At 29.3% G+C, this 18135-nt stretch overlaps 2 protein-coding genes across 3 annotated transcripts; one reads left to right on the forward strand and one right to left on the reverse strand.

Annotated features, from left to right (window-relative positions):
- The first annotated feature begins 4993 nt into the window (after positions 1 to 4993).
- Positions 4994 to 8214, forward strand: LOC106329214 (salicylate/benzoate carboxyl methyltransferase-like). Of its 2 annotated transcripts, XM_013767825.1 has the most exons (6): positions 4995 to 5115; positions 5269 to 5371; positions 6355 to 6363; positions 6841 to 7113; positions 7216 to 7476; positions 7736 to 8214. In XM_013767825.1, exons 1-6 carry the CDS (start codon positions 5078 to 5080, stop codon positions 8084 to 8086), a joined length of 1035 nt encoding a protein of 344 aa, XP_013623279.1. In that variant the 5' UTR covers positions 4995 to 5077; the 3' UTR covers positions 8087 to 8214. The 2 variants fall into 2 exon arrangements, with proteins under 2 accessions (XP_013623278.1, XP_013623279.1); XM_013767824.1 differs by lacking the exon at positions 6355 to 6363 and having other exon boundaries at positions 4994 to 5115; positions 6715 to 7113.
- An 8942-nt stretch (positions 8215 to 17156) lies between these two features.
- On the reverse strand, positions 17157 to 18085 carry LOC106330202 (putative nuclease HARBI1). Its single transcript, XM_013768721.1, has 3 exons — positions 18017 to 18085; positions 17722 to 17917; positions 17157 to 17617 (listed from the first exon to the last, which is right to left on the reverse strand). Exons 1-3 carry the CDS (start codon positions 18083 to 18085, stop codon positions 17157 to 17159), a joined length of 726 nt encoding a protein of 241 aa, XP_013624175.1.
- Positions 18086 to 18135: the final 50 nt, after the last annotated feature.

Genomic DNA, 18135 nt, shown 5'->3' on the forward strand with positions numbered 1-18135 from the left:
ACATATTTTACAATCTTTATTCTAAAAAAAACATATTTTGCAATCTTTATTGAACAGATAAAATAACTTAATTCAAGTAGAATTTTGCAACAACGTTTTCAATGAGTTAAGCATTTATAATTATCTAGAGATGATGCCAAAACCCGATAAAAAGTAACCAGATTTCGCTTTATAATTAGGTCAGCTCTATGTTTGGTATCACCTAATCTATTCAAACTCATCACTCCTAACATAGAATAATACCTTTAAGTTTGCTTTGACCAGTGAATGTTCTAGCTACTGGTAAAATGTGCCCACTGTCACTAATGAGAACGTCCTGGTTTGTACTAGTACTAAAAATAGATAAACCAATCTACAAGAGGATTGTATTCCTGGTTTGTGATAGTAACATAACCCACTTACCCACACACCTTATCACTGAGCTTTGAAATCTGTGAACATGCCGCATTTTATCTAAGATATATCAACAAAATGAGATTTAAGGGAAAAATTATAAATTTATCAGAAACTTTTAAAGTCTTACGAGGGAGCACCGACGACATACTCATGGTCATCCATTTTTGCATGACATCTGGTTTGCACATGATATACAAACAGGGGACCGCGATTGTGAAAGGTTCTCACCATGTCCTCGAATCATCAACATACAAGTATACAACCACTACAAGAAAAAGGCACGCATAGCGACGCTCGGTCGGAAATGGTACGAAGTCGGCATGTTCTCGGAAGTTACCGAGAAAAACTCGTTCTCGGTAAATTTGTCGCCAAGGGTTATAGGAAAACACCGAGAGCGCGCGTTCCGACGATGTTTAAAAAATTAATTAAAAAAAATAACAAAAAATAACAAAAATGAAATATATATATATAATATCACCAAATATTCAATATATAAAAATTAATAAACAATTGACAAAGTTAATAAAATTTAGTTAGTAACTGTCTCTGACGAATTTGCATCTATTTATTAATCACTTACCGAGAACCAGATACATTATCCGTCTTGTTCGGAAACTCGCCAGGCGCTACGCGTGCAGTGTATCCGGTCCTAGCGATTTATCGAAAAAGCGAGAAAAAATCAGGGAGTACGCGGAGAAGAATTTTTTGTATTTTTATACGTATATTGCTCCATTTATACGTATATTACCAATTTTTATGTATAATACATATTTTTTTTACAAACAAAATATATGTTTATGTAAAAAAATTGTTACGTGTTAATTTATTCATGTTGTCATGTTGTGGATTCATGTTTTGCTTTCGTTCATCAGTTTGTTGTATATATAAGATGTATCAAGATCTCCTCCATTCATGGTGAATGAAACAAAACCTTCAATTATTCTCTCGCAACTGATTAATTTCCTTGATATGCATTATAAATGTTGCATATCAAAACGAAACAAGGAAGTTTAGAGGTTGTCTTCTCTTTCACGTTTCTTTTACAATCCTGTGGCATTTTCGAATAAACTTGTGGTCCCGTTTTCCAAAACATCGACTACATTATATAACTTGGACGTATAATTGAGACCTATTTCCTCTGAAAAAATTACACTTTGACATATTTTATACTCACTCTTTATCATTCTTGCATAATTCCCACATGTCATGGACTTTTTGCTGTGTCAATGTCCAAATTAACCCTGTCATTAAAAGTAAAGAAGTTACCTTTTTTCCATCGAAAATCAATTCCTCGTTACCCTGATTTCAAACCTAGTCACCGATATATACATAATTTCTCCTCAAACTCATAGATTGTAGCTTGATGAATCTTTCTCAAATCCTACGATGTCAATTTTCCACTCCATCTAGGTCGCCTCTTTCTATGACGGTGAGTAGAAACTTGTGCGCCGTCACGGGCTCTTGATAAGTTCTTGCAAACCCCTCTGTTTTGGATTAACCTAGATCTATTTTCCATTTTTGCAGTTGCAGAGTAGAAAACCGAACTGCCGACGAAAACACACTATGCCGATACTTTCTCACAGCCGAAACTTTCACAATGAAAGATATTTCCTAGTTACATATCGTTTTCATTTTTACTATCCTTGATATCAAGTTCTTGCTTAAATTGAAACTTTCGATTGAATTAGACCATCCCCTTTGTGAACGATGCTGTGACTGATGAACAGTTGACCACAACTCCATCTCGTCTAACCACAACACCTCTGCCCCTCTCCCAACACCTATTGCACCTATCCACGAAGCCATTGACCACACCAACATTGTCTTTAACCTCTTCCTCTCCACCAGGCCACAATACATACCTATAGCTGTCCAGCTAAACGCTACTTACCATGACCACATCTCCATGTCGCCAAAACACAACACCTCCACCACTCCCCACATCGCTGCTGATCCTAACCACGTAACTTTCACTCCTAACCATGTAACATTAGCCTTTCCCACCAAAACCTCTATCCATGACCACACATCCTTATCCTCTCATCACAATATCTCAGACCTTGACCACATGAACACAAGCTCCTCCATCCACTTCCATCCAAAAAAAAAAAATTATTTTTAATCTCAGCCATTAGAAATTGTAGGATTGCCAATTGTGGGAAAGGATATTGTGATGAGAGGATAAGGATGTGCGGTCATGATTCTTATCCTAAACTCCCCAATTGGCAGTTTTATGGATTGTAGAAATTCACCATAAAACTGCCAATTGTTAATTGCAAACGTTAATTCTAACTATTGATTAAAACAAAACCAACGGATTAAAACAAAACCAACGAGACATTGTTTAATCATGATTCTTTTTTTTTGTTGGGGGTATTTTCGACCAAAAAAATTAAAAAGTAATTCAAAAGTACACCTCATGTCTAAAGTAACTCGAAGTGTTATAATGGAAGCCCAAAATATGTCAAATGGTAAAGCTCTCATTTCCTCTTGAGGAAAACGTGACATTTTGATCGACCTTATTTAATTAGTACGAAAAAAAGAAGAGATATATAAATCGGATTTTCGTGTTCCACATGGTGTTAAGGATTATGTGTCGTATAAAGTAGACACGTGTACATTTGGGACAATGCATATTATAAGACCATACACATTCATATACTTTGAAATTGGGTTGTTAAAACTTCATTATTTCGTTATTAACCTCCTCACAAACGAACATGTATTTTCGGTTACTTTACCAGCTAGAACTAAGACACCACAACATGAAAAATTATGGCAACCACCACTAATATGTCTTGGCAAAGATCAGATAGAGATAGTACGTAGCCCTAACAACGTAGCTTCCACGGCACCTCTTTATACATATTTTAATTATCGTCTGATTCTTCACACTTCTCAAAAATATATCGTCTTTGATAATGGGATCCAAGATTTCATGTGTTATATGTGATTGTCATGCTCGTCTTTCACATATGTTTTATGTGGATCGTAATGTATGGACCACATATAGCATATTTTCATGAAGGACCACCTCTTGTTTCTTTCTTTATACCTAGAAATTTGAGTGGACTAATCGACCGTGGCGTACCACACACTTCACGGGCTGGAATAATTGAGTACGAAAAGAAATAATTTTATATATAAATCGGAGTTTTGTGGCGTAGATGGCATGGAACATGCATTTACAATTTACACAAATAGTGAAACAATACATGCACTACCATCAAAAAAAAATTTTTGAGAGAGAACACCACCACTAATTATTCTTTTGCGGTCAGAAGTCGTGTATTATATATAAACAAAGGCTACGATATAATTAAAAATACCTTGATGCATGTTAATTTAAGTACCAATCTGTTCTCATTTGATTAAACGAATGCTCGTCAGCACGTACTCTGTTCACACTTATTTGAGATTAGCAGAGAAGAAGCTTCGTCACTGTTAGTTTCTGACCTTCGCACTTTTAATATTTAATCAGCTCAATGGCATATTCTCGTTCATTTTGATAATTTAAATTCTTGTTGTGTAGACATTTTATTATGAAACTAATTTGACCTGTGAAATGTATCCTACTATTTTGAATAGTGTAGTACTAATTGTATATTTGATCACTTTTTGTCTTTATCAACACAAAAGATTATCGCCAACAATAACAAAATACGAGTTTTTTTGGGTTTCATATTTTTATTTCTTCTCCTTTAAATTAATCACCAGATCTAAAACATTTTTAGTAGTATCATAAAAACATTTCTAATATCTGCTTTGAATTGTTATGTATTCCAGTTTGATCCAAAATACTACTAATAAATAAAAAAATCAAATCTCAGTTGAGAGTCGAGAAAATCACAAATACTTCTATTTTAAAAACATGAATGTTCGTCGGTTCAAAATTTGACACAATTCGATAAAATAATAAGATAATATTTTTAAAAAATATTTTATGTAAATATATGGTCTTATTAAAATTATAAATTAGTAATCTATATGTATACATATTTTATATAAGTAAGAATCTATTGCTATATTATTTGTTTTATATTCACAATGAAATTATCTTCAATATTTTCTTAACACTTAATATATTTTTGATGAAACTTAGTAATATTATATCTAAAACCATATTTATGTTATATGCAATATATATTATATACACAAAAAATATAATAAAATTAATATAAATTTCAAATTTAAAAAAAATAACAATTAATGTTTATACACTAAAATCAAATATTTTTCTTACCTTAGAATAAATATATCTTAAAATAAAAAATCTAAATAAAGAAATTTTTGTAAATTAGTATCTCTATCAATTAATAAAATTTCAAAGTCTCAACATTATTAATTTATAGAGGTTATATTGTATTACTCATATGTATAATCTTACAAAACGTAAAACGAGAAAGAATATTCTGTAGACTTGGCCTTATTTTCGTGGTGTTTTAAATTAACCAAAGCATCAAATGACATTAATTAATGAGTTTCTTAATTAATTAATCTCTAGGGTAACGACTTTGAGTATACTTTGCGCGTTTCATGTTTTTCTAATGTGGCACCTCTGATCAAGTTCCATCTCTCTATAAATAGAAAGTGTGTGAGGTGCATTCTCAACACACACACACACACACCATCTTCTAACAATTCTCATTGAATCTTATTACTAGTAAGTACGATAAACTTAATGGGTTCAAGATTTGTCGACACCATTCCTTCCTTAAGGTTCTTCTCTCTAATTCATTTTAACAACGCTTATATGTGCAGAGTTTAGTTTATTTCCTTTCATTGTTTCATATATATATATACATATATGCACGGTACTTTTTGTATATGTACCAACAATTCAACAAATATAATAATTGTATCGCCATGCAGCTGTGATGATGATAAGAGTGATGATGAATATGCGTTTGTGAGAGCGCTACGTATGAGTGGTGGAGATGGAGCTAACAGTTACTCTGCCAATTCCCTTCTTCAGGTTTTTCTCAATCACTTCATGATTATCAAATTGTTAAACTTAAAACGTTAACCAACTGATTTTCAAGTTCATAAAATTGACAAATGAATTTAAATCTGCAGCATAAGACCAAAGTTTTGATATGAACGAACATAATCCAAATAGACTATGCAGGAAATAGATCAAAACTTATAAATTACCAACTACTACAACATTTATATATAGAAAACTATAAATTATCAACCAGTACCAATACATATGTGTGTGATTTTGTGCTTAAAGCTAACACACATGATATATCAGATCTGTCTATATATATTGGATTCTCTTTGATGAACACTACTGGAATAGACATTATAAAGAGGATTTTCATATTTTTTTCCTGATCAAATTCATTTAAATCATATGTTTAGTTTGCTTTTCAGAAGTTTCAACTTAAATAGAGGAAAACAAAGTACGTAAAAGATGTTAAAATTTAAAATGAGATAAGCAAATGCTCGACAGGTATATTTCTTATAAAATATATATATATAGTATTTATGTTAATTAAATATAAACATATTCGACGTATCTTTACCGTGATTGTGTTCGAATCATATCAAGACTTTGTTCTTATACAGTGGATCTAAATTCGTATGTCAATTCATGAACTTGAATTATAAAAAGAACTTTCATAATCTATTTCCCAATCAAATTCATTCAAGTCATATGTCTACTTTGTTTTTTTTGTAAACTATGTCTACTTTGTTTTAAGAAGTTTGACTGAGATAAGACAATGATCGTTAGGTTATTTTTTTTTTTGGTAAAATCGTTAGGTGTTTTTCACAGATATACCTTATGCCTATATGTTATTAGTCAAATACAAACATGTTGGGCGTATCTTTAACTTGATACAGAATTACTGGGTCAACATAGTCGTCAGTACTAGGGTTAGTGACGGTTTCTTGTCAAGCAAAGTTAAAATAAAATATTAATCAAAAAAATTAATAAATGATGGCACCTAGGACAAAAAGGTTGTCAGCAGGTTCTTATAAGGATGAGATTTATCTGGAAGTCATATTTCCCCCTTTTTAACTCTTAAGCTCATATTTGACACACGCACAAAATAATAAAAAACATACAATGTATAAAACAGTAATATAAAATGAATAAATTATATATGGTCGTCGTCATCATGTAAAGTTGGGTCCCTTTTAATGTGATGTATTATATGTCACGGATCGAAATATTATATGATTTCCAATATATATCTATCACAATCCATATTTTTTCCTTGATCTTTAAAAACGAATTATCGAAATAATCTCACTTTGGAATAGAGAGAAAAACACTTTTCTAACTAGCATATTTTCTTTGGTTTCTAGAGAAGAGTTTTATCAATGGCCAGACCAGTATTGGTAAAAAACACAGAAGACATGATGATGAACTTGGACTTTCCAGGCTACATCAAAGTTGCTGAACTGGGTTGTTCATCCGGACAGAACTCATTTGTGGCTATATCTGAGATCATCAACACCGTCAATGTGTTGTGCCAACAATTAAACCAAAACCCACCAGAAATCGATTGTTGTCTGAATGATCTCCCGGAGAATGATTTCAACACGACTTTCAAATTCGTACCTTTCTTCAACAACGAGCTCATGATCACAAACAAATCATCATGTTTCGTCTATGGAGCACCAGGCTCCTTCTACGCTAGGCTCTTCTCTCGCAACAGCCTCCATTTTGTACATTCCTGTTATGCTCTCCATTTTCTCTCTAAGGTACTTAGCAAATTGAAAGACTGTTGTAACGTTTTTACTTGTATATATAAAAACATTGAGTTATTTGATATATATATGATGTGATTATGTGTTTATATATAGGTTCCTGAAAAGCATGTGAATGATAAGGGAAGTGTGTACATAACAGGTTCAAGTCCTCAAAGTACATACAAAGCTTACTTGAATCAGTTCCAAAAAGACTTCACCCTGTTTCTAAGGTTACGTTCTGAAGAAATTGTCTCTAATGGACGCATGGTTCTCACCTTCATTGGTAGAAACACTCTTAACAGTGATCCATTGTATAGAGATTGTTGTCACTTTTGGACATTACTATCCAAATCTCTCCGTGACCTAGTCTTCGAGGTATATAAAATCAAATTCTTCACGTCTATTCAAACATTTTTAATATGCCCATTTGATTTTATTAAATGTTAAAGAACAAACCAACTAGCTCAAATACAAAGACCAAAATTATTAAGGTTATTTTGTCTTTATGTTAACTGAACTATATTTTAGCATTGTTTCGGCGTCTTACTAAAATACAAAGACCAAAATTATTAGGGTTATTTTAGTATATTGAATTTAGACATGGTCCTCATCATATCAATCTTTTTATTAACAGGGCCACGTGAGTGAATCAAAACTGGATGAATTCAACATGCCGTTTTATGATCCAAACGAACAAGAACTCGAAGAAGTGATAGGAAACGAAGGCTCTTTTGAAATCAATGACTTAGAGAAACATGTATTCGACCTTGGCCTTAGTAACAACAACAACGAAGAAGATGACTATGAGGCAGGATACAATGAAGCTAATTGTATAAGAGCAGTTACTGAGCCAATGCTCGTTGCTCACTTTGGAGAAGATATCATCGATATTTTATTTGATAGGTATGCACACCATGTGGCTAACCACGCGAGCTGCAGAAACAAAACGAGTGTCACTCTTGTCGTTTCATTGACTAAGAAGTAATTAACTTTTGTGGGTAGTGCTTGTATTTACTGTCTACTATATATTGTTTCTCTTTTCAGTTCATGTATTCCAAGACATGTATTTATGATGCCATTCTTAGTATTGGAAAGTAAATCGCGATTGTACTATGTTGTGTTTTGTTTGATTTTAAGGTTACTTTGATGTAATTAACCTATTAATAATAGCAATCTCAATTAATGTTGAAAAGTTGTGTCTTTTCATAAAAAATGAGATTAATTTTGTATTTTCAACATGCAACTATTGAATGTGTATGTTCGTTGTAAACTTTTATTAATTTAAAAACTATATCTAAAGATGTATCTTTTCTGTAATGATATATATTTTTCATCATAAAAATGAATCTTTTCATAATAAAATGTTTTGGTGACACATTGAAACATTGTAACCGTTGGAGACTACAATAGACCTTTGCAATTTTTGGTGAAAAACTATTGTAATTATTGGTGCTTGTACCTTTATTATTGAATCATTGCAATTTTTGATATTAAACGACATTGCAACCATTAGCTAACCATTGCAATGTTTCCTTGTCAACCATTGCAATATTTAGTTTTTTTATATATAAAGAATTGTATGCAGTGTCAAATCATAAAACAAAAACAAAAAACCCAGAAAATAACAAAATTTACAAATAGAATAGGAAAAATAAAATTTCATTGTTTAAAGATCATCAAAAACATTTGCAAATGACACATAATCATGAGAAAGTTTCATTAGTTTTTTTTAATTTGTCAAATATCTAAGAATGTGTCTTTTCATCTTATAATTTGCATATTTTTTTAAAAAATTATCTTTTTGTTCATTTTATATCTATTTTATATACCTTTTGAAATAATTTTAGAAATTATCCATAGATGTTATAGTAATTCTATTTGTTGGCTGATGTAAGTACTCGGGTATCAATATACTTGTGTACCAATCCTTGAGGCATGATGAAAATTCACATGACAAATGAAAGTTTAGAAACACCCAAATTATAACTCACACACAAGAGATTTCAAGAACACTTTCTTGTATATTAGAAACCTTTTAAACAATCCCCTAGATCTGTTTAATCTGATTTATGCTCAGTCACACACGACTAGCGACATACCAGTTTCTAATCTCTAAATCACATAGACCCAAGCTAAACACCTGTTACTTGATCTCTGTAGCCGACAAGAACAAACCTCTTGTTCTAGCTTTTTCTCACTTAACGCTTAACCTAAAACTCTCTTAGATTATCTCATTAAGTAGACACGAAAAAGACAATATTATATTTCCTAAAATCTTGCAAACTAGAAGATCTTCTTTGCTTCACGTCCAAGCAATATCTTCTATTTCCATAAGTTTGTGGCACGTCATCACTCGTAGCAAACTCGTCATACTGTGTTACACAATCACCGCACTGTGTAACACACTCTTAGCTCAGCTCGAACACGCTCACAATCTTGAGCTTACACTTGAGGCATGGTGAAAATTCACATGACAACCCTTAGCACATTGCAGATGTGAAACAAGATCTCATGTTGATCGAGAATCAACTTCCCTGTTTCATTTTCAAAATGTAGTCGGTTTATATAAAGAGAAATTGAATATAGCGGGGACAGTTAAAGAATTCATCCTGCAGTTCTTTCCCCCAAAGATAAAAAAGAAGAAACACACTTCAGGCATTTCACAGACATGTTTCGGTGCATTTATGAGGAATTTCTTCAAGAAACACCAAATATAAACGACTTGAATGGCGAAGCTATCAGGGAGAACCTATCTCGTGCAGGATTGATATTCAAGTTATTGCACCTTTTATTGCCTCTTCTTTTTAAGTCTTGTTTTCTATATTTTTTTTTCTTTCTGTAAAGCTTTACTTTAGCATCATGAACGAGAGTCATTAGGCAGTTCTTAGAATTAATTAATAGATATACAAAAAAAATGTTAAGGGATGTGTCTTTTCATCTTAAAAATTTATTAGTTTTCGAAAAAATTAAAGATGCATCTTTTCACAGTGATGTACTTTGGTTATACATTGAATCATTAGAACCGTTGGTGACTACAATTTCTGGTGATAAATCATTGCAATTTTTGGTGGTGAAACATTGCAATTTTTGGTGTTAACCATTATAACATTAACTAACCATTTCAATATTTGATTGTCAACCATTGTAATATTTAGTCTTCTACTTAAAGAACCGTGGCGGCGTCAAATCACAACCAGAATAACAACAACAATAAAAACATAAAATTACAAATAGAATAAAGAGAGTTTCATTGACATATAAACATGAGAAAATTTTCATTGGTTTCTAAGAAATCGTCAAAATGTCTAAAAATGTGTCTTTTCATCATATAATTTGCATATCTATTTTATATACCTTTTAAATTATTTTTAGAAATTATGCAAATACATTATAAAATTCTACTTGTTGGGTAATTTAAAATTTTAATCATATTATATATCTATGAATTTAAACATATTAGTAAACTTTTTCTTTTATATCTCACGCTATTTATTTTTGGCTGGTTGTACAAACTTTTACTTAAGCATAAAAAATCGATGCAAACAACTTTTTATCGTATTGAGGTGTTTGTGTCATCGGTCATTATATATTGATTAAGCAGAATATGTATGATTAAAAAAAAATATAATTCCATATTTTTCCAAAATTATTAATAATAAAATTACGAAAAAGATATAATATGTATCTTTCATATTCAAAACTGCATAGTTTTTTTGGGATGTTAATTTTGTTTTGTTTTGTTTATTTTTATTTTTATTTATTATGCCTTTAGAAATTTAAATAAATATTTAAAGATAAGTATTTTATCTAAATTTTATGAACATGATCTATGAATGTGTCTTTTCTTATTTGTTCATTTCTATTTACTAATTTTTAGGAAATCTAGAAAAATAATTTATACTCTTTAACAAATTAATTTCACAAATTAAACTTAATAAAACGTTGATATCAGTAAGTATATTTATCAGGTTTGGAACAACAAAATGTCAATACAAGCTAACGTACTTTTGGAAATACTATTTGTGCAGTCATTTTCTATGGTTTGCACCCATGGTTGGGTCGTATACCAATTTAGTAAACTAATTGTTATGAAAATCTAATTTTTGTATTTCTTCAAACGAACAGGCGCGACTTTTTGCAATGTATCTTTTGGTTGTGCCATATATAATATATATGACGCTTGGAAAAGAGAGAATACAAATGAAAATATTTAGTGACTGTTGTTTTTTTCTCATGATTCTTACATTCATTTATAAATTAGATTCTAGTCATTTTTCATCATTAACCCATACAAATGCATGGTTCAAGGTTTATACATTCATTTCTAAGTCAGATACCAGACATATTCATCATTAACCCATACAAAGGTACGTTTACACATTTTTCAAAAAACTTATACATGTACAAAGTGGTAAGTAACCAAATAAATTATAAGCGATAACAGTGCATTTTCTATAAATATTTCAGTTTTTATTATATTTCCAGAAATTATACATATTCCAGCATTTAATATGATTTCTTTAAATAATATTTATAAAATTTCGATGAGTTTCAGGTAACCGAAAAAGAACCAAATGATACCTGATGATTTTTAAAATATTTAGAGATAACAAAATAGAATATAACCAAATTTAAATGAAGTAGAACCTACTTTTTGTGCATAGAAGTAAAACCTACTTAAAATGAAACCTGATCAAAATGAACCGATACTCTTTGGATACATGAGTCTAAAAATTCTCTACCACGTTAATTTTTCTTCTCATAATAATAGATATTTTGGTCCCAAAAATTGTATTTGTTTTTAAGAGATTTTTATAACATCTAAAATATATCTTTTCATTCTATAAATTTTATATATTTTAGAGGGTTGTCAAAATGTCTATAGATGTGTATTTTATCTTAAAATTGCATAGATTTTTAAAGAGATGTCTCTTTCATTCATTTTTATATCTATGTTTATATAATTTTTTAAAATAGTCTATTTTTTAAAAGATAATTTGGTTTCTTGATTAACTTAATTGTTTAAGTTATCATAATTTACAAATATATATATATATATATATATATATATGGTTTTTACATTATAATTTAAGAATTATAATATTATGTAAAAACATTTCATTATAATTCTTAATTCTATATTATTTTACATATAATAGTATTATATTAATTTTAGGGAGTATTAAAAATTAAATCAATAAAAATTATTTATATATGTATATTTCCGTTAATGCATGAATTTATATATGTGCTACTAATTATACTTAAATAATGATAGATTCTTGGAAATAATCTTAAAAATATTCTAAAAATAATCCGGTGGTACAATTTGTTGGATAACATATTATTTTAATAATATTATATATGTAAAAATAAAATATATTAATAATTGTATCTTTTATATCTCATACTATTTTTCTTGTACTCAGGGTATACTGTACACCACAAAAATATCAATGAATCTTTGAGAACTATAAGTTAGGAAATAAAAAATTCTGGTTATTGAAAACCTAAACTCTCATTTAAGCACAAAACAGCTGATGTAAAAACTATTTATCATATATATGTACTTAGTTGTATTAGGCGGTAATTTAAGTAAAAAGAGAGCGAGGTGTGGGTAAGTATGGATTCTTACCTCTGAAAACAAATACAAATATTAAATATATCTCAATAATAGTTATCCAAAAATGTTTAAAATTGTGTCTTTTGTTCTTTAAAGTTGCATTGGTTTTTCTGTGATTGTCAAAATGTCTAATGATTTACATTTTTAGTGACATGTCTTTTCATTTTTAAAACTGCATAGATTTTTAAGGAGTTATCTTTTGTTTAAGGATATGTCTTCTTATTATACAAATTTCATAATATTTAAGAGGTTATAAGAAGTCTAAAGATGTGTCTATTCATTCTAAAATTGCTTAGGTTTTTAATGAGATTTTTTCGTTCATTTTCATATCTATTTTTTACATTGTAATAAGATTAAAAAGATCTTTATATTTGAGTAATTCGATTTGTTGGGTGATATCATTATTTTATATAGTGTATATTTATAAAATTTAATGTGCCTTTCAATTATATTTTATAGTTTAGATTGTCAATTGGTGTGTTTTTTGTCTGATTTGGTTTCTTTTATTCGGGTTTCAGATAAAACATTTGGAATAAATGATAATTTTATTTATTAATAGATAAATATTAACCAAAAGTAAACCATGAACACATATATATTTATTATGAACATTTTAATTGATGCATGAGTTTGATATATGTGATATTTATTAATGTATTCCCTTATTACATTTAAATGAAGAAGAATTGTTGAAGATGTAAGTGATTTTTAAAAATTGTTTAAGTGAACTATTATATTTGTCTAGATATTTTTTTTTAATTATTGGTAATTGCGTCCTCTGGTCATGGACCATTGCACTCTTTGTTTATGAACCATTGTAATTGTTGGTAATTATATATTTTGGTGATAAGGGCATTTCCAATGGCACAGAAAACTTCCTATATATTTCTCACTAAAGCAGAGTAACTCTATTATATAGAGTTAGATTTTCTCCAATGATTTACTCTATAAGGGCATCTCTAATTGAACATTATATTTTCCTCTATATTTTGCACTAAAATAGAGTAACTCTATTATAGAGTTGGATTTGCTTCAATGGTTCACTCTATAATAGAGTTACTTTATAATAGAGTGAAATATAGAGGAATGTTGTTTTTTACTCTATATTTAGAGTAAAAAATAAGATATTTTATATTTCACTCTATTATAGAGTAAACCATTGGACCAAATTCAACTCTATAATAGAGTTACTCTATTTTAGTGTAAAATATAGAAGAAAAAATAGTGTTCTATTGGAGATGGTCTAATAGAGTGAAATATAGAGTAATGTTGTTTTTCACTCCGATTATAGAATAAAAAAATAACATTACTCTACATTCCACTCTATTATAAAGTGAACCATTGGAGTAAATCCAACTCTATAATAGAGTTACTCTATTTTAGAGTGCAATATAGAAGAAAAAAAATTATGTACCATTGGAGATAGTCTAAGTCTTTGCAATTTTTGGGGGTAACCATTAGCTAACCATTGCAACGTTTGGTTGTCAACCCTTTAGTTTTTTTTTATAAAGAATTGGGGGGATGATATACTAATTAATTTTTAAAAATACAACCTTGCATTCAAAATTTTAGAATAACTTACTTAAAATAATATAAGGGGTATATCTTAATTGGTATTGACGTATTTGTACTTTAGTTATAATTTAAACTATAAAATATACATTTTAGTATTATTTGTACAAATGAATATAAACACATGTAATCTAAATTTTATATATGTGGTATTTATTAATGTATTAATTCCCTTATTACATTTAAATGAAGAAGAATTGTTGAAGATGTAAGTGATTCTTAAAAATTGTTTAAGTGAACTATTATATTTGTCTAGATATTTTTTTTTAACTATTGGTAATTGCATCCTCTGGTCATGGACCATTGCACTCTTTGTTTATGAACCATTGTAATTGTTGGTAATTATATATTTTGGTGATAAGGGCATTTCCAATGGCACAAAAAAATTTCCTATATATTTCACACTAAAGTAGAGTATTATATAGAGTTGGATTTTCTCCAATGATTTACTCTATAATAGAGTTACTTTATAAGGGCATCTCCAATAGAACACTATATTTTCCTCTATATTTTGCACAAAAATAGAGTAACTCTATTATAGAGTTGGATTTGCTCCAATGGTTCACTCTATAATAGAGTAACTCTATTATAGAGTTGGATTTGCTCCAATGGTTCACTCTATAATATAGTTACTTTATAATAGAGTAAAATATAGGGGAATGTTGTTTTTTACTTTATATTTGGAGTAAAAAATATAGAGTAAAAAATAAGGTACTTTATATTTCATTCTATTATAGAGTAAATCATTGGACCAAATTCAACTCTATAATAGAGTTACTCTATTTTAGTGTAAAATATAGAGGAAAAAATAGTGTTCTATTGGAGATAGTCTAATAGAGTGAAATATAGAGTAATGTTGTTTTTCACTCCAAATATAGAGTAAAAAAATAACATTACTCTACGTTCCACTCTATTATAGAGTAACTCTATTATAAAGTGAACCATTGGAGGAAATCCAACCCTATAATAGAGTTACTCTATTTTAGAGTGCAATATAGAAGAAAAAAAACTGTGTACCATTGGAAATGGTCTAAGTCCTTTCAATTTTTGGTGGTAACTATTGTAATCATTAGCTAACCATTGCAATGTTTGGTCGTCAACCCTTTAGTTTTTTTTTATAAAGAATTGGGGGCATGATATACTAATTAATTTTTAAAAATACTACCTTGCATTCAAAATTTTAGAGTAACTTACTTAAAATAATATAAGGGGTATATCTTAATTTTTATTGACGTATTTGTATTTTAGTTATAATTTAAACTATAAATATACATTTTAGTATTATTTGTACAAATGAATATAAACACATGTAATCTAAATTTTGATACGAAAACATTTTAAAAAGTAAATAAAGAAGTTTTAATATAGAACCATAAAATATAAAGTGGTATATTTTTTTTTATAAAGAGTTTACGCGCGATATCGTGTGGGTTCCTTACCTAGTAATGTTAAAACTTATCAATATGTTGTTCTTCGTTTGCTTTAAGGTCTGTTTGTTGTAGTAAATGACAAGAATGTTGTATCTACATTTGGTATAAAGCATAATACGTTTTATATGAAATCATTAAAGTATAGTTTTTTTAAAGGAATTTTTTTAATAATGCATAAATTTAATCAAATTTCTTAGTGTTATTCTTTTCAAATGTAATTTAATAATTATAGATAAAATGTATTCAGAAAATGATAAAGTAATAATTAAGAAATATGATAATTACTAAAACACTTTTTGATAAATAATGTGTAAACCAGGTCGGAGTTTATAGCAAATCTTCTGACAAGGTACGTTACGTTTGGAGATTTTAAGGGGGAGAGAACTGTTTTTTTTTCTTCTTCTTTTTACAGTGTCCCTGCAAAAGATGATGGTAAACCCATAGAAAGAGAATCAGACACTTTAGTTTTTCTTTTATACGACGAGGAAATTTGAACGTATTATTCATTCATTACAAAAACGTGACGAACCATCAATTTGACCGACATATAATAGTTAATCAATCACCATACGAATAAATATACCTGGCGTTTTCCACAAGGAAATATATTTGTAAGACTTTAATTTTTCTCATATTTTAAGACTTTTTTTTTTTGAAAAAGGCTTATATTTTAAGACTTTACATGCATGTAATCATGCACTAATGCATGTAATCATGCACTAATCACCATTACTTTCCTTTTTGGTCAGAAATTTGAAATTTTATAAATACCGTCTTTACTATAATTAAAAAGGACTTTGATGTTGGTAATGCAGATTAAGATGTAAGACTTTTTCATATTTTAAGACTTCACATGCATGTATGTACACTAGTCACCGTTAATATTGGTTTTTGGTCAGAAATTTGAAATTTTATAAACACCGTCTTTAATATAATTAAAAAAGGACTTTGATGTTGGCAATGCAGATTAATTATCTTAATTTCGCAAGGGGGTTTTGTAAACGAATCTTCGTCAGCACACACACACACACCTTGTTCACACTGATTTGAGACTAGCAGAACGACACGCTTAATTAGTTTCTGACCATTGCATTGTTTAAGGGGGTGGTATTGGATCCAGGAATATAATTGAATTTGAATGAATTCATATGTAAAAGCTTCTGCAGTATTTTAAAAGAATTGATCAGATTTTAATGCATTGATCCAATTCTTTTTATGATAGATTTTAAAGGAGTATACATAAATTTGATAGAATACTAATTCCTCTAAATTCTATGAAATTGTTGAATTGTATATTTTAAAATTTTCACGAATAAAATATTTAATATTAAAACTGAAAGAAAAATAATAATAAGTACTACAATATTTTATTGAGTGTAGCAATTTTATTATAAAATCATAAAACTAATAAATAAAATCTATGGATCATCTTAACTCGTAGCATCTCTCCACATATCTTCTGCTATAGTCTTTCTCCAAGTATTTGCATTTTCTCTATCTTGCTCTTGTGTTCCTAAAGGCTCTTGAACAACTTGATTCGTAGTCGTTGCGGATTGTTGAGTGTCTTCTTCAGCAGGAAATTCACCAACATCTGATCGGCATTCTTTACGAAGGAAGTTATGCAACGCTGCACATGCTAATACTAATCCAGCTTGTTTTTTGTAAGAAAAAGGAGGTGCAGATTTAAAAATCGCAAACCTCGATTTAAACATTCCAAATATCCTTTCGATCACATTTCTCAAACTAGCATGACGAAGATTGAATAATTCGGATGCAGTGCTAGGATCACGTCCTTGGCCAGTCCATTCTTGTAGATGGTATCGAACACCACGAAATGGAGCCAAAAAATTGACTCGATTTGCAAAGCCACAATCAACTAGATAGAATTTACCTAAAATGTATAAAAGATAAATATTAATAATTGTTAGACATGTAATTTATAAATAAATTGTAAATTTTTACCTTCTGGTACTTGGAAATTGTTTGTTCTTCTAGTTAAAGCGTCATTTAATACTTTTGAATCGTGTGCTGAACCTTCCCATCCACTAAGAACATATATGAACTCCAAATCAAAGTTACATACAGCTAACACATTTTGTGATATTGTTCTTTTTCGGTTACGATAACTTGCCACCTCTCGTCCAACTACCCTTGCAGGTATATGTGTACCATCTAGTGCCCCTACACAATTCTGAAATAAATTAAAAAGAAAGGTTAAATCACATTTTTTAAAAAAAAAATAACAAAGATGAATTAGCAGAAAATTTTAACAAAAGATGAAATAATGTACCTTAAAATATGGATAGAATCGTGTACTTTCTCTAATTTTCATAGGAACTAAACCATTTGGTTTCACCATTTGGTTTCACCATTTGGCTTGGAGCTATGACAAGTAAAGCTTTCAAAACA

Source organism: Brassica oleracea, chromosome C3, assembly GCF_000695525.1.
Source record: "Brassica oleracea var. oleracea cultivar TO1000 chromosome C3, BOL, whole genome shotgun sequence".
NCBI classification, from domain to species: Eukaryota; Viridiplantae; Streptophyta; class Magnoliopsida; order Brassicales; family Brassicaceae; genus Brassica; species Brassica oleracea.